The 25,589-nt window shown below is 39.8% G+C and overlaps 1 protein-coding gene across 2 annotated transcripts in view; it reads left to right on the top strand.

Annotated features, from left to right (window-relative positions):
* The window catches only part of FNIP2 (folliculin interacting protein 2), a 145,520-nt gene that overhangs the window by 33,311 nt on the left and 86,620 nt on the right, over positions 1–25,589 (top strand). Inside the window, exon 1 of one of the 2 annotated variants that reach the window (XM_044680701.1) lies at positions 14,576–15,096. The exons of the other annotated variant lie outside the window; for it this stretch is intronic. Within the exon in view, the coding sequence (XP_044536636.1) occupies positions 14,903–15,096 (194 nt within the window). The 5' untranslated portion in view covers positions 14,576–14,902. Of the gene's footprint in view, positions 1–14,575; positions 15,097–25,589 lie in introns of those variants that run through there. 2 annotated transcript variants of the gene reach the window in all.

Here is a 25,589-nt window from a genome sequence, read left to right as displayed (position 1 = left end):
GTGTGTGTGTGTGTGTGTGTGTGTGTGTGTGTGTGTGTGTGTGTGTGTGTGAGAGAGAGAGAGAGAGAGAGAGAGAGAGAGAGAGAGAGAGAATCCATTATTAAATAATGATAGAATATTTTCTTAAGTGTGAACCCAGGTGAGTGATAAAGGAAGATAAGTTTTGAAGAGTATGTCCAAAAGACTCCACAATTTTTATCAGAAATAAAGCTGTGATATGATAAGACCCCAAGCTCTCTGGCTGTCTATATGTACAGCTCCTCAGACTTTTGCTGGGCCAGCTGGAACATTCATAGCATCTCATGGCCATACCTGACCTCTTGATCTTACCAACAATACCTTAAGAATTCTAACTCCATGGTCTTTCCCTTTTAGCAGGGGCAACTTCATATAGCTGAAGAAACTTTGGACTTGGAGTCAGTAGATCTGGGTTCGAGTTATGATTCTGACATTAGCTTTGGTTGCATGTGTAAGACTTTATATTATTAGAGATGAGAGGGATCTTAGAGACCATCTGGTTTAACCTGTCCATACTTGAAGAATCTTCTCTATCACATATTAACAAATGGATATAAGCAGTGGTGTGTTAGTAAATGCTTTCACAACCAAATTTTTTTTGGGAGGATGTATACAGCTCATATTTTTCAGCTTAATCTGCATTATTAATGCTTTTTCCATCACTTTCTTAAGTCTAGACATGCAACAAACATTAAATCAAACCTTTATAGCATTTACTAATTTCAAAAGTGTAAATACTTACCCTGAACATTTAACAATTGGCTTCTGCATTTCCTTGATGAACTCTTGTGAGTGAGAACTCACTAACTCCTGAGGCACTCTATTCCACTTTTATATAGCTCTAATTATTCAAAAGTTTTTTTTTTCTTACATTAAGTCTAAATTTGCCTTTTTTGTGACTTCTATCCATTGTTTCTAATTCTGCCCTGAGGCCAAGACAAGTCTCATCCTTCTGCCACATTATATTTTTTAAATTTCAAAGTTTTAAATTTAATAATGGTTTGATTTAATAATTTAATAATGTTTTAATAATAATAACTTACACCTTGCCTTTTAAAAGGCACTTGGCATATATTATCTTATTTAAATCTCATAGCAACTGAATGAGGTAGGAATTGTTATCCCAACTTAACACTTGAGAAAACTGGGGTTCAGAGAAATTGAATGATATGTCCAAGGTTACACAAGGTCAGAAGAGGGAATTTAGTCCATGTCAGTCCCAGCTCAAAATTCAGCATCCACTACTCCATATGAGAAATCCAGTCTGAGGCATTAGATGAGCAAGAGTAAAGTGTGGTTGTACAGACTGTATGTAGACTTTTTTGAAGAATGATTGTCATGGGGAAAAGATTAGTCAGGGAAGCTACATTGGGCTAGGATGGACTTGATTATTGGTCTTGGAGAGCAAGGAAGATGAGGAACAGCTTCAGAAGAGAGGAAAGTATTCCAATCAATCTCTCATTCAACATTTAGCAAGTAAATTTTTTATTTGCCAAGAACTGCTTTAGATTCTGAGGATACGAGGAATTTTACATGCCCATCAAGCAAAAATAATGGGGAAATACAGAAATGTTTGAACACTCCTGATTGTTCTTGTTCTTTGGAAAGATTCCTTTGTTCATTTGAAAGTGAAACTTTTAGAGGAAGACTTTATTTTTAGGTGTTTTTGTTCCTTTGTAATTTATTCTAGAACTTTTATTCCTTATGTATTAAAAAAGAAAGAAAGAACTTACTTTTGGTTCTAAGGCAGAAGAGTGGTAAGGGCTAGGAAATGGGGGTTAAGTGGCTTGCCCAGGGTCACACAGGTAGCAAGTGTCTGAGGTCATATTTGAACCCAGGACCTCCTATCTTCAAGCCTGGCTCTATCATTGAGCCACCTCAATGCTCCTGCCGTAGTCCTTTATAGGGGGCTTGGTTTCCCATAGTTTCTTAAGGATTGATCATGTTTATGGAGACTTTATCATCTTCCCAGGGTGAATATTGTCTGAGCCATCTCCCTTGACTTCTTGTTAGGTGATGGATGTGCCTAGCTATCCTCCAAGGGTTTGAGTAGCAGCTTCCATTTGTATGACATGGGGGCCATGTACTCTTGGAAGAATAAGTTGTGTTGGGTCATTGAGAATTCCTGTTACTGAGCCTTGTCATAAGGGCCTGACTCGGAACAGAGACTCTGGCTGACTCATCTGGGGCTGCAGCTTAGCCAGCTTCTCCTTTCCTCACTTTCTCTTTGTCCTGGCCACTGGCCTCTTCCACACACACTGTGAGGAAGGAAGCTTGGCCAGTGGGGGACCCCCTGTGTGAGGGAGGACTGGGTGGTCCTTTGCTGACCACAGCCCCAAGACTTGGAGATAGTGGACTTTGGCCAGCATTGCCCTTGGTCAGAGTAACCAAAAAGTGGGACAGTCAGTACAACCAGTGCTTAGCCCTTGCTGTGTGGAGAAACAAAATTTAAATATTCAGCAGCCTGGTCCTCAGGGAGAGAGCATTGCTAGCTTATTTGCTGTTTAAAACAGAGACATTATGGTGGCAAAAAAATGGAAAATGAGGGGATGTCCTTCAGTTGGGGAATGGCTGAACAAATTGTGGTATCTGTTGGTGATGGAATACTATTGTGCTCAAAGGAATAATGAACTGGAGGAATTCCATGTGAATTGGAATGACCTCCAGGAATTGATGCAGAGTGAAAGGAGCAGAACCAGGAGAACATTGTACGCAGAGACTGATACACTGTGGTACAATAGAAGATAATGAACTTCTCTACTAGCAGCAATGTAAGGATCCAGAGCAAGGCCGAGGGACTTAAGAGAAAGAAAACTATCCACATCCAGAGAAAGAACTGTGGGAGTAGAAACACAGAAGAAAAACAACTGCTTGATCACATGGATTGATGGGGCTATGATTGGGGATGTAGACTCTAAGCAATCACCCTAGTGCGAATATCAATAATATGGATATAGGTCTTGATCAGTGACACATGTAAAACCCAGTGGACTTGGGTATTGTCTATGGGGTGGGGGTGGGGGTGGAAGGGAGGGAAAGAACATGAATCATGGAACCACGGAAAAATATTCTAAATTAATTAAATAAAAATTTTCAATTGATAAAAAAAAGTTGGATATAGTACCTGGATGGATGACTAGACCCCCAAAATGATGATTAACAGACTGAGTAGAACCTAGAAAGAGATCTCTAGTGAGATACTCCATTCACATATGCCCTACCCAATTCTACCAATAGACTTTGTGTATTTATGAAAGTGTATACATCAGGTTTATGGGGGGGGGGATGTCTTCAAGTTACTGTTTTTACTATGCACCTTAATAAATGCCTCTCCTGAGAACCTAAAAAAAATAAATAAATAAATAAAGCAGGGACATGGTCGTTGCTAGTCATTGTTGTGGCCCCGTGATTCCTGCATGAGCTCCTGATATGCAGTCATCTCCCAACACAGCCACTGTTCTCTCAGTTGGAGTCTCCCTGGAGTGTGACTTAGGGCTCTGGGGTGACTTCTTTGGGGGTACTGACTGATGGAGAAATAGGAGCAGAGGCCCATGTAGCATGATAAGGCATGCAAAGAGCTGGACAAATGCTGTTTGATCTCCACAACTACCCTAAGAGGCCAGCCTTTTATCATCTCCATTTTGCAGATGAGGAACCTGGGGCTGGGTAATCCCATAGTCCAGTGTCTGAGGTTGGAGTCAAACCCTCAAACTGAATGCAAGGGGCCCAAGGGGTTGACTCCACTCAGCTAGTTTAACACTGAAAGCTTTGTGCCAGCAGGACAGTTACAGACCCAGGGAAGCTGACACCCTACTGGAAGAGGGAGCCTGGGCCTCTAGGAAGAGAGGTAGGAACAGGAGTGTCTAGGGCAGGGGAGACCACTAGTGCTGTGCTGAGCAAAGGCCAGGCTTGGGTCACGGTCTGAGAGGCAGAGGTGAGCAGGTTGGGCCTTTCCCATGGAGCAGAGATGTAGATGTATGCTACAAGGCCAGGTAAGCTGGGATGCTGTCCAGTGACAGGGACCCTAATGTGAAATAAGCCTGGAAAGGTGGCTGGCTGAGGGATTGGTATTGAATACCAGATACTTTTCAGATTGGGGGAATGGCATGGCGAGGCCTACATTTTGGAAATAGCATCTTATCTGCTGTATAAGAGGAGGAACTACAGAGGAGATGAACCTAGGAGACCAATTAGGTCTTACAAACATCCAGATGAGAGGGGATGAGGACCTGAATTAGTGCAGAGAAGGGGCCAGCTGTTAACAGATAATGTGGAGGGAAGAGACTAGGCGGAAGAGAGGAGTTTGGGAGTGGGGAGGAGCCAAAGTGGAAAGACATCAATGAGCTTGGAACCCTGAGCTTGGAAGGAGGGTGTTTGTTCCAGAAAAAAAAAAAGTTTAGAGGGAAGGCAAGTTGAGGATGGGGAGGGAGAAGGGGAAAGTGAGGTCTGTTTTGGACCCCTCTAGGGTAAGGTTCTGAGTCATCCAGGTAGAAATGCAGGACTGAGTTCCGAAGAGAGATCAGGGCTGGACATAATGGTTGAAATCATGAGAGCTACTGAGGTCAGCAAGAGAGAAGAGAAAGGAAAGAGAATGGGTTTCAGGAAAGAACCTTTGGGATTACCTTCCCTTAAAGATTAACATCAGCTAAAACATAAACTGAGGAGTGACCAGATGAGTAGGAAATCCAGAGAGCTCAGTCACGAAGTGAGGGAAGGGAACATGCATGAGAGGGCTGGGGTCCTAGAGTGAGTGTACAAGTTTCAGAGAAGTTAAGAAAGACAAAAACTGAGACAAGGTGATCAGATTTAGTGAATAAGTCAGAGAGTATCATCTCAGCAGAGTGAGGCACTTGGGCTTCAGACAGCCAAGGGTCGATAAGTGAAGGCATAGAGGAATGCGTTATAGAATACTTTTTGTAAGAGTTGGGCTATGAAAAAGAATTTTACTTAAAGGAGTATCTCACATGGCCAAGTGAAGTTTTTTTGTTTTTGTTTTAGATTAGGGAGGCCTGAGTATGTTTGCAAGTAGCAGGAAGGCAGCCAGTAGATCAGGAAAGACTGAACTCTAGAATAAGAGGTAGAGGTGGTACACTTGAAGGGTCAGACTCTTAGGGCAGATGGGAAAGGGTGATTTGGTCTGGGCAAAAAGAGCCACTTTTTCATGAGATCCTGCTTAATGGATCTAGTTAATGGACCTAGATGAAGTAGCCAGGTAAGATTGAAAACTAAGCCTTAGTCAGTGGTCTGAGTCAGGGCAAGGTACATAGAAGGGGCACCCGGAGTAAGGTTACTACATATGAGAATAATAGCTTGTGAAAATTCCTAGGTATTGGTTGATATTGAGAGGATGGTTAAGTTGGCCTGTATATACTGAATGTCAAGGCAGTATGTAAGTCAGGGCCCTAGGTTCAGATCTCGTTCATGCTTACTACTTCTGTGACCTTGGGCCCATCATTCAACTTCCATCAGCTTTAGTTTCCTCATTAAAAAACAAACAAACAAACAAAAACCTCTTATCTTCTGCCTTAGTGTCAATTCTAAGACATAAGAGCAGCAAGGACTACGTAATTGGAGATAAATAACTTGCCCAGGTCACAGCTAGAAGTATCTGAGACTAGATTTGAATCCAGGTCCTCTAGACTCCAGGCCTGGCACTCTTCCCACTATTTTACATAGATGGCCCTCCATTTCCTCATTTGTAAAATGAGAGCATCGGATGGACTAAATGGCCCCTAGTGACCTTCCAGCTCCTAGCCTGTGATCCAAAAGGAACCTTCATGGAAGACTACTATGATCCTCCAAGAAGGGGAATGATAAAAATAATTCCTATTTATATAGTTTTAAGGTTTATGAAGCTTTTTCCTCATAGCAATCCTGTGAGAATTAGGCAGTTCAAACATTATTATCCCTAATTCATAGATGAGAAAACTGAATTATGGAGGTTAAAGTGATCCAGCCACTGGGTATTTGAGGCAGGAATGCAACATTCTTTCCACTCTGCGCTTCCTGCCTTCCTCATCATACTTCAGAAGGAAATTCATGGTCATTTGGAGACCAGGTCCAGGAGGGACCAAACCAGTAAAGTGGTAGGGGTAGATAGAGTACCAAGATCACTGGGAAGGTAAAAGGGAAGCCTAGATCTGAGCTTCTCAGGATACTCTTCTAGTACTCGGTTTTGTTCACGCTCTAGAACGGAAATGTGTGTGAGTAATGGGTCAGTTGCAAGGACCTGGAGCCTCCAGAACCTCCATTTTGAAGGATTGCCCAGCCTCACCGTCCTTTACTCTTGCCAGCCCAGCTCCATGCTCCAGACTTCTGCCCCAGCCCCTTCCCTTCCTCTCTTAGCATCTTTTATATAGTGTCATCTTCTTCCATTAGAATGTAAGCTCTCTGAGTGCAAGGACTACCCTCTGCTCGTATTTGTATTCCCACTACTTAGCATGGGGCCTGGCATATAAGCAGAGCTCAATAAATGTCTGTTGACTTGTCTAACTTTAAAAAAATTTTCCTAATTCTTTTTTCTTTCTTGAAAAAGGAAACAGAAAACCTCTTGTAACAAATATACACAGTCATATCAAAAGAGCTTTACCACTTTGGCTATGTCCAAAATTGTAGATCTCATTCTGCATCTGTCTTGTTTCATTGTCGTTAGTCATTTGAAATTGCTGTTGGTCATCGCATTGATCAGAGTTATTAAGTCTTTCAAAGTTATTTTAGTCGTCTGTACAATGTTACTGTATTAATTATTCTTTTGGTATTGTTCTAAAGACTCACCAAAAGATGCTAAATGACTAATTATCCTTACTTTACAAAAAAGTGGAGAACTTGGAAGTAGAGTCTTGCTTGAGTATTCATTGTTTTCAGCAGCTTTTCTGGACTTCTGATATTTCTGTAAGAGTTAGTTTTTGTTTTGAAAGAGGGAGGTTGCTAGTGATCAAAATTTAATACTCTAGTATCCTTTGCAGTAAAATTGGGGGAATGAGGCTGCTAGATGAGAACTTTGGGAACAACCTGTAAAAATATGGCTTCAAGATTGGTATCTGATAAGGACGACTGCTACTGATAACAATGGCTGGCACATGATCAGGCCCCACTATAGTGCTAAGAAGTTGTCTTGATCATGTGCTTTTCTACAGAATAAGGACAGATGAATGATAATGGAGACCTGGCAGAGCCAGTATTATCGATCCTCTTGATTTCTGATCCAACTGTTAATGACTGTCCTAGTTTAAATTCAGGGTCAAAGTTTGAAAGCTGGACTTCAGGCTGTTCTGCCCCTAGTGTGTGTTTAACTTCTTGAAGGACTTAGGGGAAATCATGTGACTATTAATAATTTAAAGGAAATGAGAGGAAGGGATTTTGACATTAGAAATACAATTGAAGCTTCAGAGGAGAGGACTGAAGTAGAGTGTCTAATTTCAAGCCTAAGAAATGTCATAAAATTCCTTTTACTAGGGGCTAATCCTGTTCTTGGTTAGCCAATGAATTTGGGTAATCATTATCAGTTTGTTCACCAGCTTTTGTCCTCTTTATACACATGCTGTACCTCTGTTTGTTTTTTATTTTCAAAGTGTAGCATATGATGAGAAGGATGGTAGTGGAGAAATTCACAGACCTGATTACTTAAATTGAGATTGTAATTAGGAACTGAAGATCTAATCCTGGCTTTTGATGTCACTTATTTGAACCCAAAAGCTGAACTGTGTGCCAAACATTTCCTCATTTCCATGGAAGTAAGACTGGTAATTTTCACTGGAAATGCAAGACATTTGGGGGTTGGGTTGGAGTTAGGGGAAGAAATATACACACAAAAAAGGTTTTCTGTATGCATGTTCTCTATAGCAGAAGTGAAGGGACCCCAAGAGAGGTAGGGAGCAATGGTGCCAGTCAGATTCAGATCCAGCTACTGTGGAGCCCTTTTGGCTTCTCTGCTTTCTCTCTTCTTCAGGGTCCTGGGAACAGGTGCCAGGAGAGAGAAAGACCTAACTATCCACAGTTCCCATGATCTGATCCTGGTACTCATTCAAGCAATACTTGCTTTATTTTTATTATTATTATTTTTAACCCTTAACTTCTGTGTATTGGCTCCTAGGTGGAAGAGTGGTGGGCAATGGGGGGTCAAGTGACTTGCCCAGGGTCACACAGCTGGGAAGTGTCTGAGACCAGATTTGAACCTAGGACCTCCCGTCTCTAGGTCTGACTCTCAATCCATTGAAGCAGTACTTGCTTTAGCAAAGAGTCTGAACACTATTTCTGGTGAGATTATGGTGTTGAGGGATTGTAGTGGTACTCGGGTGTCTCCCTCCTTACTGGTTAAGGGAGCAGTAAAATCCATAAAGACATGCATAGAAGTCAATGTTGAGTCAGTTGGGAAAAACCACTTAAGACAAAAAGAACCTACAGGTCTTCTTTATTATGAAGTGTATAGGCAAAATGGAAGATTGGGATGCGTCACTAGACATGATGTATGTTGTTTCCATGTTATAAATAGTGTTAGCATTGCAGGACTGTTCAGATGTTCCTGCATTTAGAAGCCATTCACAGTAAGTTCTCTGGAAAAAGAGCCACAAGCTAGCTGTCATTTTTTTTCTCTTAAATGTCTTATCGATACTCTTTTTTCTTTTTCTTTTTAAATATCATTATCACTTCTTTATGACTCCCCAAAACATAGGGAACTCTCCATTGTAACAAATAGTCAAGTTGGAACACATTGGCCATGTCTGTTCCTTAGGCCTAACATGTACTCCATTCTTATCTCTGCCTCCTGGCTTTCTTCAATTCCCAGCTGAAATCCACCTTCTACAGGAAATTTTTCCCAATACCCCTTAATTATTTTTTTAAAAAATTAAATTAATTTTTTTCTAATTTCCCTTAATTTTAGTGCCTTCCCTCTGTTGATAATTTCCTATTTATCCAGTATGTAGCTCACTTGTACAGTCATTTGCATATCATCTCACCTGTTAGATTGTGTGCCTCTAACACTTAGCACAGTGCCTCTCTGAAAATTCCCATATCACTGTGCACCTGTGGGCTGCCACCTCTATTCAGAAGTGGGAAACATAGCTCACTATTGCTTCTTTCCACTGATTAGAGTTCTGAAGGCTTTCATGTTTTTTGCTTTATGTTGTTGCACATTGTTGCCCAGGTATTTTTTATCTTTCCTATATCAGTTTATAGAAGTCATATGATTTTTTTACTAGCTTCTAGAATGTTCCATTGCTCTCAACTCTCCTTTACTACAGTTCCTTTTATTTGCCTAGGATAACCCAAGGTAAAAGTCTTTACCCTGACTTTAGGTGACTCTAGTTTATATTGAGTATCTGCCATATGTCATACATTTTGCCAAGCCTATGGTCTCAGACACCCCTCCCGACCTTCTTTGTTGGGGTAGAAAACCCTAAATATGGAACACTATGTATCATGTCAGACTTGGTCAATATATTGGGTAGTTTTACTGAACTCTATTTCTTATTTTACAATTTATTATAATAAGGGATGACTCTTAGGAATGAGAGGGGAGAGGATGGGAATTGTAGTCAAAGTAAAAACAAGATATCAATAAGAATATTTTAAAAATAAATCTCAAAATGATTTTTAGTCCCTATTTTCAAGACATTGTAGTCTAATTTTCCTCAGAAGATTTTTATTTTGGTAGTTGTGTTAAAAGATTGATCTATAAAAGGAAAAATAAAGCGACAGGTAGTTGAGAATTTGGAACTTTCACAGTGCTTCAGGCAAGAAATTATGAAGTCATAGAATTATGGAATTTGAGAACTTTAAGGAACTTCAGTAGCCATCTGTCTAATCCAGCCTACAAAGAACCCCGAGTATAACATATCAGACTATTATTTCCACTCCCTTCTTAAAGCCCTCCAAAGAAGGGCTTACCCAGCCACCTCTGGAGGTACCCATTTCACTCTTGGGCAGAATTGTTAGAAATTTTTTTCTCACGTTAAGGCTAAATACTCTTCTTACAACTTCTGACCATTGCTCTTGGGGGCTAAAAAGAACAAATTCAATTTTTCTTCTATATGGCAGTATATACTTATTTTTTCCCTCTCTCCTCCACATTGGAGAAGGCATCATTTGACCCCAAAAAAGGTATATATAAAGTGACATCTTGCACATTTCTATTTATGAGTTCTTTCTCTGGAGATAGACCTACACAAGTCATTCTTCAAACAACATTTCTGTTGCTTATGTAATGTTCTCTTGGTCCTAACTTGTTTCACTTTTTATAATTTCATGTAGGTCTTACCATTTTTTAAAAAGTTAACCTGCTTGTCATTTCTTATGGCACAGTAGTTTCACAACATGCCAGGACTTGTTTATCCAAACCTTAGTGAATGGTCATCCCCTCAGTTGTACCTGACTTCTTAACTAAGAGAGAACTGGGATAGAAGAAGCACTGTCCTAGTCCATTCCTCATTTCCCGGGCTCAGAAAAATTAAGTGTCTTGCCTAAGGTCACACAGCTAGTAAGAGGCAAAGCTATTGTTTAAAGCTAAGTCTTCTCACTCCAAATCTAGTGATTCTTACCATGCTCCTCCTCTCCCTGCTCAATACCAAGCGATTTTCTCTTTTAGATTCTTAAAGTACTTGGCTTGGGAGTCGGGATGATGATGGTGCCACCAACAGAAATACTTGGGAGGACAAGAGAAGACCCACATGAGCAAAAATGTTCACAGCAGCATTATCTGTGATAACAAAAAGCTAGAAGCAGAAGATGTGACCAGTAATTGGAGAAGAGCTAGATTCATGATGTTGGAGTGTAATGGAATTGTGGCACTGTGTGGCGTGATGAATAGGAAGGCATTTGGGGTAAAAGCAGATCCTCAAGAATGATATACTCATTGACTTTAACAATGTGAATAAAGCCAGCTTGACATGAAGAAATGCAAATGTCCTGGGTTACAAGGACACTATATTTTATACAGGAGTTTATGTATACATTTAGGAAGTGGCTGTCTTTTTTCTTTTCTTTTTCCAAAAACATATTTTGAGTAGAGCGATGGGTTTTGAGAGTAAAATGATGAGTTGTTTCAGAAACACAGTATTGCTTTGGGAGGATGACAAAAGATTCGTTTAGAAGTGTTCAGGCAGTTAGAGGTGTGGATCAAGAGCTGGAGGAGCAGTAATTAGGATTAACTAGTTACATAGGTAGGTAACAGGCTGAAAGCACTTAAGCATTCTGAGGGAAGAGAGAGCGCTTCTGATGAGGTGTGAGAAGAGGGCTCCAAAGAGGAGGGTAGGAAAACAATATACACTATAGCTCTAACAGTGAAAATGGAAGAGATAGAAAAGAATATTAAATAATGAGAATTATCAACGGAAGGTTAAGAAAGCTCACCCCCTCCAATCCCTCATTGCAAATGTGGTCCCTATGTTGGATAACTGATCTGAGATGCCGTTTCCTTTTTCTTTTTAGTCATTGTCTCAAGGGACAGCTCTCTGGGCAAGACAAGGAGACAAATATATTTGGAAAAGAATGGGATATAAAACCAAAAATAACAAAGTAATATTTTTTTAAAAAGAGAATAAATAGTGTGTAATTAAAATCTTCTCCCCAGGACTCCAATTCCCAGCATCCCACTTTCCTTCTCACATTAGGTCCTTATGTTTTGGAGGTAAAGCCCCTCTCTCTTTTCACATGAATGCAGCTGGGAAAACTTCTCTTTACTCAGGCTTTTACTTTTTGCCTTATATTTCTTTTACTTCAAGTGTTTATTAATTAATCTTATAAAATATAATATTTGGAGTTATTGGATATTAATTTTAATCTTACAATAGTGAGAAAGGCTGCGGCTTCAGGGCTAAATGACAAGAACAGCTATTTGTTAAAATGCAGGTTCTCTCTTCAATTTTTGTTTTGTTTTGCTTTCTCAGTGGCTGAAAGACCCTGATTATTTCATTCAAAATGTATTTTTGTCCCATCTGCTTGTCATCACCTCTCATTCTTATGAGAATTGTAGCTACTTAATATATAGCCAAATCTCTATCCTTTTTTTATGACTCCTATGCCCCAACCCCCCAGGTCTTCTGAGAACCTGGGTTCAAATTCTGACCCTGCTTCAAAATAGGCTTTTTGATGTTGACTAAGTCATCTAACCTGATTGGGCGACTGCTTCTTCACCTAACAAAATAAGGGGTTGGACTGGTTATCTTCAAGGTCCATTCTACTTCTAAATCCTATAGTCCAGTGATGGGCAAACTATGACCTTTGGGCCAGATGGGGGCGGGGTGGGGCTTGAAATGTTCTGTCTGAGCGAGGGACATTATTCCTAATCTGACAAATACAACGAATAGGATACAATACAATGAAACTTCAAAAGAGTTGCCTTAGAAACAGACTGACAGATGAGCATTTCCTTTCCTTTAGCCCCCTCTTTAAAAAGTTTGCCCATCACTGCTATAGTCCTAACTCCTGGAGAAGCCTTCTGGTAAAGGGGAAAGAGGGATGGAGTTTAGAGTCAGAGAACCTTGGCTCCTCTCATTTCCTGGGCCTCAGTTTTTCTGCATTTTTAAAATGAGACGGTTAGACTAGATGACTGGTCTATGCCTTCCTTCTGTGTTGGAAAAGAGGTAGCTAGGTGATCCTGTGGAGAGAGCACTAGGCTATTTCCTAAGACCTTGTACAAAACCAGGGAAAACAGGGGCTGTCTCCAGAAAGGGACAGACTTGGAACACTTCTTCTCTCCTTGAAATCTTCTTGAAACACTGTGTCATCATGGCATTCCCCTGCTGTCATCCTGGGTAAGTCATTTGAAATCTGGCTGCCCGAGTTTTCTCATCTGTAAAATAGGGATACTAATACCTTCCAAGGTTGTCATGGGATGATAATACTTGTGCAGAGCCTACCATGGTGGCTGGCTCACAGTAAAAGTCTCTGAAATGCTCCTTTCCTTCCTTTCTACCAGGCTAGTGAGGGGTGCTATTTGTGAAGTGTAGGGTAAAGATCTCTCAGGAATTGTGGGATGGAAATCAAAAGGGATTTTTTTTTAATATGGAAATTTCTCCCTGGCCAGTTTGAATCTCTTTGAGTTACCCAGTTTTTATTCTGGCCTTAAAAAAAAAAAAGCTGGCAAAAAATTAACCTTTGACCAGCATTCTCCAGTCTTCCTCTTGCTTTCATTGAGCTTAGCCTGTATTTGTGGCTCCCTGGACCTTGATTAAGTCTCATCAGTTTCCTACTATGTGAATACAGGATTGGAGGTAGGCTTGATTAGTTAACCTTTGTTCACCAAGCAGATTGGTGCCTAAGATGAAGCTGCAGGGCCTTAAATGTTGGAGAATTTATATTGCAAAATAAATAGTCTTCCAACTTGCTTAAAAAGAGAGAGAAATAGAGTTTAAAAGCTAATAAAATAGGGGAAAAGAGAAAACAGTATGATCAGATTGTCACATCTGAACTTGAACTTGAAATGATGGGTGTTCTTGGAAAGAAAACTGATTTTTCTTCTTAAGCTTGATCGATGGAATCCTTTAGCCTTTGGCTCTGAAAAATGGGCCTGGGGCATGGATGTAGCAGTGGATCAAGCACCTGGAGTTGGGAGTTGGGAGTTCAAATGTGGCCTCCAACATTTCCTAGCCATATGACTCAGGATAAGTCACTTAAGCCTGCTTGCCATAGTTCTTTTGTCACTCTTCTTCTGTCTTAGAGTTGTTACCAAGACAGAAGGTAAAGGTTTTTTTAAAAGTGTGTCTAAATGGTGATTTGGGTACCTGTGTGTTCTGAAGTAGGTGGTTTCTCACCAAAGCATAATTACTGACCCAGTTAGCATTCATTAAGCTGTAGGACTCTGGGTAAGTCACTTAACTATTATCACTTAACGATCGTCTCTCTCCATTTCCTCAAGTTTGAAAGGGGATAGTACTAGCACTTACCTGCCAGGATTGTTGTAAGGATCATAGGAGGTAATATTAGTACATACAGTGCATAGCAGACAGCCTGGGTGAACTGTCTGCACTTCACCAGTCTTGTTTCCCCCCTCCATTTACCACTGATTTTGTATCTGGTATTTGTAAGTGACTGTGTACCAGGCAAGGCGTTGCCCCTGCCCTTGAGGGGCGCCCCCTCTGGCTAGAGAAGTGCCCTGCTCCAGGTCAGCAGCTACAAAGTCTCTCCTGATAATTGTGCTGGGGCAGCCCCCAGGAGGGGAGGGGAAGGGGGTACAGGGCAGGGCTGGGCTCAGGGGCAGTTGCCCTGGAGGTCCTGCAGATCGGCGGGCACCCCAGCCCCTCGGTGGTTGTGGGCTGACTCTCCCATAGGGGTGACGGCTTGGAGCTCGTGAGGGGAGGATTTTGCAAGGCTGCTAAGCAGCCTGACCTGTCAGATGACACTTGCTCACATGAGAGTCATTAAGAGCTTGTTGTGGCCAATGTCAGAGCAACCTTGCAGCCCAGGGCCAGCCTCGCTTCTGCACTGAGCCCTGTGAACAGGTCTTGTGACGAATTAATTGGCTACTACTGCCTAATCTCCGCGGAGGGAGCCCCAGTGGGGCAAGACCCGGCGAGCTGCTGAGCCCCAGGACTGTTTTTCCTGCCTCTCTGAGCTGAACCACATGCTCTCGGAACAGAAGTAGGAAGTGCTGGTGGTTGTTTTAAAGTTCATACTGGGGTTGCTCAGACTCAGTCTCCTAATACGCTGGATGCAGTTGACTTCCCAAAACTGTTGGCTTGATTTATAGAACTTGTGTAAATGCTGCACTTCTCTAAAGAGAAAGAAAGAAACTTAGCGGGCTGATGCCCAGAGCCTCACAGGACCCATCTGCTGGTTAGGGGCGGGCAACGCTTGGAAGTCACCTCTGTGACCAGAAGACATTTGGCCCTCAGAGGAGCTTCAGAATCTGTGGCCCACTCTGTGTGGAGAAACTGGAAGTACAGTGATGTGTGGGGGCACTCCGAGGAACACCAGCCGGGCAGGGGCCAAGCCGGATGCTGCCAGAAGTGGGAGTGAGCCTGTCGCTGGTCCCAGGAGGATGTGCCATGCCAAGATATTTTGGGGCAAAAAGCCCCTAAGACTTGAGGGAGCAGGAAAGGGGACTGATCATTCTGCAGCAGCAGCAGGATTCCACCACAGGTTTGGAAACTTATTTCCCTTTGAGTGCATCAAAGACAGACTAAATTTAGTTCAGAGTGTAATGTAAAATGTGGCTGAATTATTCCTGAATGGTGACTTGAGTGCTTCTAACTGGGAATTGGGCAAAATCAGCAAGCTTTTATTAAGTGCCTCCAGTAAGCCAAGCACTGTTAGGTACTGAGAGTCATCTGGAACAGAATCCTGGTTCATTTTTCTAAGTGGGGAGGGAAGGAGTTGAGTTTCCTCTCTAGGAAGGGAATGTGTGAATATTTTTTGTAAGTTCTCTCCACTGTGTTCTGATTATGGGTCTAGTTTATTCCTAAGCTCTTCATTAGCACTACTAACTTCAGCTTCTAAGGAGTGATGACAACCCTACACTAGTAAAGGACACTGAATGAAAAGTGATTCCTCTCCAGTGAGCTGCAGACACATGAGCTGCCAGCTTGGGTCTTATTTCCCAGCCTGGAGCCCTACTTTCAAATCATTCCTCCGTCATTGAGTCTTTTTGAATTAGTTGCCTCCTTCTCTTGGTGTCTTCTTGTCATAGAATCACAGATTTAGAGCTAGACGGACTTTGGGAAGTTGCCTATTCCCTCATCCATAGATGAGAAAACAAAACCCAGTTTAATTGAGGTAATGCAAGCAAGTTCATGCATTTTGTAAGTGGAGGAGTCAAATTTGAATCCAGGGGCTCTTTGTTCAATAGGTTGCTGTTTTGATTGTACCCTGTACTTTTTTTCCTACATAAACTCCATAGTACTTCTTGCCTCTAGCAGAACAAAGTACTCTAAGAAATATGCGATTTCTATTCAGGGCTTCTGAGAGGAAGATGCTGAAGAAAAAACTAATGGTTGTTAGGATTTCTTCCTCAAAGACCACTAAAAATGAATTGAGAGCATCTTTCTTCTTTTCAGAATTTTCCTGTCAGGGAAGTTGGGCTCTGAGATATTCCGATTTTGGAAGTATGGATTGAGCAGTGACCATCAGATATGGAGGGGAAACCAACCCAACCTGTTTTTGAGATCACAGGATTTTAGTCTTTGGAGTCAGAGAGGGACCTCAGAGGGAACCAAGCCAATCAGACCCTTCTCTAGCCCCTTCTTGTTGATGTTCTGGACATTTTCAGTAACTTTTCCAGTTCTGGATCCTATGACTATTGAGCAGAGTAGGTAGATAGAACCCCTGCTGCCAGACTCCTGTCAGAATCTAGACTCTGACTTCCTTTGGGTTAGGCCAGAGGAATGGTTATTATGGAGAGTTTCAGGATATTGAGATGTTGTGGAGCTGTTCCTGTTGAGGGTCACTTCAAGGAGCCAGAGATTAAGTTAACATGGGCCCTCATCACAGGTGCTTTACCTGGCATGGAATAAATATTTTTTGATACCATAATCATGAGAGACTGGGAGAATACATAAGAGAAACCTGTGAACTTTATTTTAGCTAATAGCTTTATATATATATTTTAAGACGGCCCTCAACAACGGTTTCTTCCTCCCTGTTTATTAACTCCCTGATCATCATCTCCTCTCCTTTTCCTGCCTACTTGTGATGAAAATAACCATGAATAGATCAAATGAAAGGAGATGGGAAGGGTGCTACTTGTAAAAGGAATGCCAGCTCTAGAATTAGGACCTGAGTTTAAATCTTAACTTTGACCTTATTATGGGTGAGGTTTTGGGCAAATTAGCATCAATTTCCTGGTCTCCAGTTCCATCATCAGTAAAATAAGAGGGTTGTATAAGGTGACTGATAAAGACTCTTGCAGTTCTGGAATGGTGGTCCCAAGTGATATGTAAACTGTGAAGTATTGTTATTATTGGTAACAATCATTATGATCATCTGGACACAGTACTGATTAAAAATAAAATGGCCAACCAAAGGGGATGGCATAAAAATAAAATAAGGTAGATAGCATCCAAATAATCAGCTGCTGAATAATTGAGATTTGATGGCATTCATAGAAAGTCTTCCTTCTGACCTTTTTGGTTACTTGCTACATTTTATTTGTTTTCCTCTCAATGACTTAGGTAGCCCAGCCACAGAAACAAAGTTCTTTATTATTTAATCTTATAATTAGAGTTTTTCTTAGAGAGGGAGGCCTGCACAGGGGATTTAAATGGGAACTATATAGTGAAGTGCCCTTACTATTTCCTCTGGCAGAGAACTGCTATTTAGGTTGGGGCTGGGGTCACTTGATGTACTGGACAGAGTCCTGAGTTTTGTAGCCAGAAGACCTGGATTTAATTCTTCCTCTGTCATTTAGTACCTGTGTGACTCAGGTGCCTTACCTGTTAAAAGGAGGGGTCTGGGCTAGATTTCTAAGCACCCCTATCTCTAAATCCTTGGATCCCATGTGAACCTCTTTATATATCTGTACAGTTAACAGGATTTTCATTTATTAAGCAGTATCTTTTTACTTATGGGGCAAGTCAATTCAACAGATCAATCTATAAGAATTTATTAAGGATCTGATTTGTGCCAGGTACTGGGATACCCAAAATGAAATAGGTGTTGGTTTCTGGGAGCCCATGTTCTATTTGGGGGAAGTAATGTGCACACATTATAAGTAAATTTAAAATATGTAAGATAATTTGGAGGAAGAAAGCAGGGGCACTTAACACCTGTTTGGTCTCTTAGTATGTTCAGGACCCTATGATAGTTTGATACAAGATGAAAAATAACTCAGTTCCTCCTTAGGAATTTATAATTAATAGGGGATAGGCCCCTTACACAAATATATTGGCACAAAGGAGAAATCCAGATAATGTCTTGGGAGCTCTAAGGAAATCTAAAGATATAATCAGAAGACTGTAAGCTCCATGAGGTCAGGAACTGTTTCTCTGGTATTTGTGCATGTAATTTAGTAGGCACTTAATAAATCCTTATTAAATGAAAATTCATCAACAAAGTGATGTGTTAGGAAAAGTCCTTTAAATATTCAAATAGGTAACCCAGTTTTATTATGTTTTTATTTCTCATAAAAGGAAACAATACAAGTAGTATGAGGGGAAAACATTGAAATGAGAGAGTAAAAAAACTTGAGTTCTCATTTTGACTATCACTAACTTGGATAAATTTTAAAAAGTAGAATAAATTGTTGATTTATTGTTTTTATATCATTCATCTTCCTCTCTCACCCCTCCCAGAAAGCCATTCCTTATAACAAAGAGGAAGAAAGGGGGGGAAAGCTCTTGAAAACTGGCATTTTAAAAAGAATCTGACATTATGTGCAGTATTTTATACACATTGCCCCAACCTCCAAAGAAATAGGGGAAGGTGTCTTCTTATATCTTTTCTCTGGGGCCATGCTTGGTCAGTGTGATTTTGCATAGCATTCAGTTTAAATGGTTTTGTTGTTCTTTTCATTTGTACTGAAGTGTTGTATTTTGTGTATGTTGTGTGTTGTTGCTTTCTTGTCTTGGCCTATGTAACTGAATCAGTTCATATAAAATCTTTGCATGCTTCTCTGTTCATCATATTGGTTCTCTTACAGCACAGAAATATTCCACCACAAGCATTTATCACATATGTTCAGCCATTCTCCACTTGATAGACATCTGGCTTGGCTTCTATTTTCTTGTTACCACAACAAATGCTGATGAAAGTATTTTGGTATCTCTAGGGCCTTTTGTTTTGCCATTGCCAATTCTCCTTGGGGTTTATGCTTAGCAGTGTAAATCTCTGGTTTACCCTTAGCCTACCTTTGAGTAATTTTCTTTGTTTAATTCCTTTGGAAGCTTTTTTTTTTCACTTTGAAAAATTTTATTTAATTAATTGATTTAGAATATTTTTCCATGGTTATATGATTCATGTTCTTTCCGTCCCCTCCTCACACTCCCTCCCTGTAACCAATGAGCAATTCCACTAGGTTTTGCATATGCCATTGATCAAGACCCATTTCCGTATCATTAATATTTGCATTAGGGTGATCATTTAGAGTCTATGTCCCTAGTCTTGTCCCCATTGACCCATGTGATCAAGCAGTTGTCTTTCTTCTGTGTTTCTACCTCCACAGTTCCTTCTCTGGATGTGAATAGTGTTCTTTCTCATAAGTCCCTCAGAATTGTCCTGGATTCTTGCACTGCTGCTAGTAGAGAAGTCTATTACAATTGATCATACCACAGTATATCTGTCTCTGTTTTAATGTTCTCCTGGTTCTGCTCCTTTCACTCTGCATCAGTTCCTGGAGGTTGTTCCAGTTCATATGAATTCCTCCAGTTCATTATTCCTTTGAGCACAATAGTATTCCATCACCATCAGATATCACAATTTGTTCAGCCATTCCCCAATCGAAGGGCATCCCCATATTTTTCCAATTTTTTGCCACCACAAAGAGCACGGCTATAAATATTTTTGTACAAGTCTTTTCCCCTATTATTTCTTTGGGGTATAAGCCCCGCTGTGGTATGGCTGAATCAAAAGGCAGACAGTCTTTTAAAGCCCTTTGAGCATAGTCCTTTGGAAGCATTTTAATCTTTTGGATTTTTATATTGCCCTCCATTGCCTTTCACTTCTATTATCTCTTTTGATTACTTCCTCAAGAGAAATTGATTCTTTTGGTGATTTTTCTCCTGGCAGAGCCCTGAGATTAGGACAAACACTCTGAATGAATGTATGCCTTTTTATTCATTCAGGCTGGAGGGTAGTGGATTGATTGCTATTCCTGGGAAGCTGCCTCCCGGTTTAAGGTCTTTGTGGCTCCTTAGACCAGAGTCAGCTGTTCTCTTTGTGAGGCTGGGCTTCAGACCAGGGCCCCAAAACTGGGGAGTAAAAGTGAATTATTGACTGGAGCTTGCACTTCAGAGCTCTGGCCAGCTTAATCTGTTTGATCAAGTCACGTGGCCATCTTGGCTTTTGGGTATCTAAAGTCAATAGTTTTAGGATAACTTTCTTAGACTCACCTCTCAGCTGTTTTCTTCACTCGTGGTTTTGTGCTAAGTGCATAAAAGAGGAAGGAAATTATTTCATGAACTCTGGAGCCATTTTTGGGAGCCCAAATGTGTTCAGGGTACAAAATGGATATAGTTTAAATATCTTTAATACTGCTAAAATTAAATTGGAAAACTTAAAAATTTTTTTAATGTTTATATCTACCTGTTTTTTTTTTAAACCCATAACTTCTGTGTATTGGCTCTTAGGTAGAAGAGTGGTAAGGGTGGGCAATGGGGGTCAAGTGACTTGCCCAGGATCACACATCTGGGAAGTGTCTGAGGCCAGATTTGAACCTAGGACCTCCCGTCTCTAGGCCTGACTCTCAATCCACTGAGCAACCCAGTTGCCCCCTCTACCTGTTTTTGTCTTCAAATTTGGCCCCAGATACTTCCTAGCTATGTGACCCTGGGCAAGTCACTACCATTGATACTTAGTGTCTATTCTAAGACAAAAGTCAGAGGTTTAAAAAAAGGTGAAAGGGATTTAGGAATAGGTCTTTTTTTTTATCTCCTTCATTTTACAATTGAGGAAACTGAGGCCTAGAGAAATTATGTAACTTGCACAGAGTGACAAGGCAGTGACTAACTGCCAGGATTTAAATTCAGGTTCTCTTGATTCCAAATCTGGCATTCTTTCTTTCCACAGAATCATGTTGTCTCCTGTGACCAGAACTACTTCTGCATTCTTAGATGATACTTGATTTCAGGAACTCTACAGAGTTGTGGTATATCAGTTTAATTTTTAATGGAAAAAAATAGTATAGAAGTTTTGAGAAGGAAGGAAGCAAACAAGTATTTATTAAAGCTGCTCTTGTATGTCAGGCATTGTGCTATTTTGATCCTCACAAAAAACCCTAGGGATTAGGTACTCTTAGGATTGCCATTTTACAGTTGAGGAAACTGAGGCAGGCAGAGGCTAAATCACTTATTCAGGGTCACACAGCTAGCAAGTGTCTGAGGTGGAATTTGGACTCTGCTTGACCAGTGTTGCCTCCACTATGCCACCTGCTGGCTCTAAGAAGAGCATAGATTATGGCTAAAAAAAAAACTGAAAAGAGACACCAGAGGCCACATTGCAACCTTCTCACTTTACAAGAAAGTTAAACAATTTGCCCAGTATCATGCAGATAATATGCATCAGAGGTGGAATTGTAACCCAGGGCCTCTAGCACCTAGTCACTTCTTTTCACACTCTCCCATGCTGCTATGTAGTCACTGAAGAATATTTTTTACCAGCCTGTTCCCTTTAAAGGTAGTCTATAGTAATAGCAATAGTAGTAGTAGCTAGAGCTGAACTTGCAATACAAAGAGCTGTGTTCTCTCATTAGTGTGACAAAGGGCAAATCTCATCCCATTTCTGATAACACTGGTAGCATCAACTGTCTCTAGAACTTTCATGAAGCACAAATGAGTTTTGTTTGTAAAGCTTAGCAAATGTCTATTGTATCAAGTATGTAAAAATGCTCATTGTTTTTTTCAAATTTCTAAAGTCCTAGTAATTAGGCAATCTCAAGAACTATGGTTGTTTAGAGGAGAAAAATGGATCTTATAACTTGCTAAAGTAGGCAGGGAATCCTTGCTTCACTAGCTACAGAAAGCTAGGGCCACCTTAAAAATCTTTTCTTTTGATTAGTGACAGTGAGAACACAGACTTTTAAAGGCCCACTTTCTGTCTGTTAAGGGAAGCATTTCATGGTTGTCTGTGGGCTGCATTTGTGGTTCAGAAGTGACTCTAGTACTGCTTTGTGTTAGAATGATGAAAGTAAGTGAGGAATTAACTTTTAAGTGGAATTAGGAAATCTACCTTGCATTTGAGGTTATGAACTTTTGGAGCATTCTGAGTTGTATATCTAAAAATGGGAACTGGAAAAAAATGTGGGTTTCTCCCCATTTCTCCCTACCACCAAAGGAAAACCCACAACACTAGGAAAAGACAAGCTTTCATCAGTTTCTCAATAGCCTACTTGTCTAGCAAATCTTGAGCTTGAAATTGCCTTCTGAAAAATCATCCTGCCTTGATAGTTGTTCAAAAATACATTTATTAAATTGGGTGAATAAATAGTAGGCCCTGTGAGGGGGCTTCACATGAGAGTTTACATATTGCCACGGTAGTCTTTTTGAGATGCATTGAGATGCATTTTTGAGATGAGATTGTTATAAGATTTCCCCTCAATAAGATCTTAGATTACTTCAATAATGTATAATTTCACTTGGTTGATTGATGGTGAAGTTTAGCTACTTATTGATGGTGATTCCTTTGTGATTGTTAAAACAACCTTCTCTTGTTCTTCAGTAATCTCAAAGGACAGTTATCTCTGCCCTGGGTAGGAGTTCTGTGGGTGGTGGTGGTGATGGTGGGGCATAATAGTCTAAGGCTAGGGACTATTTAGCAGGTATAACTCAGGTAGTTTGTAAATAAATTAAGAGTTAATTTTTTGTAAGACTAACTTTCAGCAAGATTCTTTTGTATGTTTTCAAGAATATTCGTGGATTTATTGCTGAAAGATCTCTTATAGATCATTCATTCCATTCTCTTCCTTTTATAGATCAGGAAGGTTAAAGTCAAGAAAGATTAATGATTTGTCTAAGATAACACATTTTGTAAGCAACACATCTCCTTATTCAAAGATCCTGGTACTCTTTTTGTGTGTGTGTAACATTTTACAATTTTTAAAGAAGCATAATTGTCACTTTCCAATGACTTTCCAGCTCCCAAATAGAACTGTCATTTGTAGCAAATCATTTCAATAAGGAAACCAAATCAACACACTAACTGCAACTGAAAATGAATGATTCTTATTCTCTGCCCTAACAGATAACTTGGCAGTTTTCAAAAGAAGAAATGTAAACCATCAACAATCATATAAAGAATACCCCAAGTCACTAACAATGAGAAATGTATATTTAAGAGAATTCTAGAGTTTCTCTACATACTTATCAAACTAGTAAAAAGATGACAAAAGACTAAATTGTAAATGTTGGAGGGATTGTGGAAAGATCAGCACATTGTTACATTGTTAGCAGAACTGTGAATTGGTGCAGCTGGAAAATAATTTTGAATTATACCAGAAAAAAAGTCACTAAATTATGCATATCCTTTGAATCAGCAATATGCATCTAATTGGTGCAGTAGATAGAGGACTGGCCCCTGTAGTCAGGAAGATCTGAGAGTTCAAATCCCACCTCAAATTTCTATTTGCCTTGGTTTCCTTAACTGTAAAATGGGGATAATAACAGCATTTACCTTGAAGAGTTGTTGTAAGAATGTATGAGATATCTGTAAAGAACTTAACAAAGTGCCTGGCACAGAGTAGGTGCTTTATAAATGCTATTACATCCCCCAACTATTAATTAGGCATGGATTCTAAAGATATATATAAATAGGAGTGCATATTCCAAAGTTAGTGCTTTTAGATTAAGGAAAAGTTATGCAAATTGTGCTATATGAAATTAGCCAAATATTATTACATCATAAGGAATTTAAAAAATATGAGTAATTCAGAGAAATCTAGGGAAAAATTAATGTAAGCAGAACTAGAAGAACCATTTACACAATGACCATGACAAAGTAAAGAAAACTGCATTGAAAGATTTTGGAACTCTGAATCCAGAGAATTTAGAGAACTCAAGGTGTAAGGCATGCCTCTATCTTGTCAGCAGAGAGGAGTAGGCTATAGATTTGGAATAAAACTTAGATTGTCGGATAGGCCATTGTTTAGTTTTTATTTACTGTACTTCTTTGTTATGTTGGGGTGGTTCTGTAGTTGGGTCCATGTGGAATCATCACATAATAAGAGGGATTTTTTAAAAGAGGATCAACAAAAGAGGTGCAGAATAAAAAAAAGAAATGTTTGTCCCCTGATAAGAAGCGTTGATCAGTTTTCCAAAAATCTTTTCCCATTGGCATGTGCAATTATTAAAAATAAATGAAATTAATTTTCATGATCATACTTATATAACTTTTCCATATCAGAACAAATAATTTCCTTAATCAGGAGCAAAATATATCCACTGACCCAGACATACATACCCTTGACCCAGGTATGACACTGCTGGGCCTATAGACCAAAGAGATCAAAGAAAGAGGAAAAGAAATTATATATACAAGAATATTCATAGCAGCTCTTAATAGCTAAAGATGGGAAACTAAAATGGTACCCACCTAGAGATAGATAAACAAATTGTAGTATGTGGAATGTTATTGCACCATGAAAAATTATGAAATGGATAGTTTCAGAGGAAAGTCTATGAATCAGCGTAGTGAAGTCAGCAGACCTAGGAGAACAGTTTATACAATAAAAATGACGTTACAAAATAAAGAAGTTTAAAAGACTAGAACTCTCATGCAGTTGAGAGACTTGAAGATGAAGGACACTACTCATCACTTGTCAGAGAGGTAATAAACATAAAATACAGATTAAGATATACATTTTTGAACAGGTACAATATGGGAATTTTTGTTGGGTTATGTATATTTGTTATGAGGGTTTTATGATTTTTTTTTAAATTGTTCAATGGGTGGGGCAACTTGAAGGAGAAAATAATAAATGCTTATAAAAATAAAAAAAAATTCTCACAAAGCCTTTGAACCCTGTACCTATAGCCTGGAACATAATTTCTCCACTCTTCTCTAGCACTTTCTTCCCCCAGCTTTTTAAGAACCATCAAAGAAGTGTGAAGAGTTCCTTTTTTTTTTTTTACCTTGAGCTGTCAGAATAACTGAAGCTTTCTAATTGTTTTTAGGGAAGTCTTAGAAGTACCTGTTACTATTGACAACCACAGTTAAGAGTTGGGAGGAAGGGGAACACCTACAGATTTTCTATCAAACAGGAAGGAACTGGGAAAGATAACTAAAGGGCTACAATTATAAATGCATTCTTTGTACACATTATTTAAACAGGAGAAGAGGAGACAGTCTTAGGGAAGATTGTACAGTGTTTTTAATGACCAAACTTATCCCTGAAAGAGAAACTCATCTTGGGAATATCATTATTCTGTTAGTGATGTTATGTGATGAATCATGGAATGTCATAGTCTTTTCAAAGAGTTAAAATTAAAGAGTTCTCAAAAGGGCATGGGTTGGGTTTGTGAGCTACAACATGCTATCAGCTAGGAATTAATTACCCAAGAGCAGAGATATATATGCCCTGGGAAGAAGATGTAGCAAGATGGAGGGATAACTTGATATGTGTAGAATGCTTAGAGATCTAGATGCTAGAGAGACGGCTAGCATTTTTTGGTGAAAGAATTTCGGAGGAATATAGACAAGAGTGGCATTAGAAGTATTTAATAAGATATTTATTTTAAGCATTTATTAGGCTCCTGCCATGTGTGTGCTGGGGAAGCAGAAACAAAATATTAAACAGTCTCTGCCCTCAAGGTATTTAAAGTGTTTAACTTGCTCTAAAATCAGTTGTCAAATTCTTATGGGTTTTTAGGAGGGCTTTTCTTAGGATTATTGGAATTAGTGCAAGGAAGGACTTTAATGTTGAAGTCCTCTTTCCCCTGCTTATGCTTCTCCCTTTCAAATGGACTCTACCACAAATTTAAATCAGCAAGGAT

The sequence above is a fragment of the Gracilinanus agilis genome, chromosome 6 (genome assembly GCF_016433145.1).
Source record: "Gracilinanus agilis isolate LMUSP501 chromosome 6, AgileGrace, whole genome shotgun sequence".
In the NCBI taxonomy this organism is placed as follows: Eukaryota; Metazoa; Chordata; class Mammalia; order Didelphimorphia; family Didelphidae; genus Gracilinanus; species Gracilinanus agilis.
The sequence above is the reverse complement of the archived record's forward strand: the minus strand, read 5'-3'. Positions and strand labels throughout refer to the sequence as shown.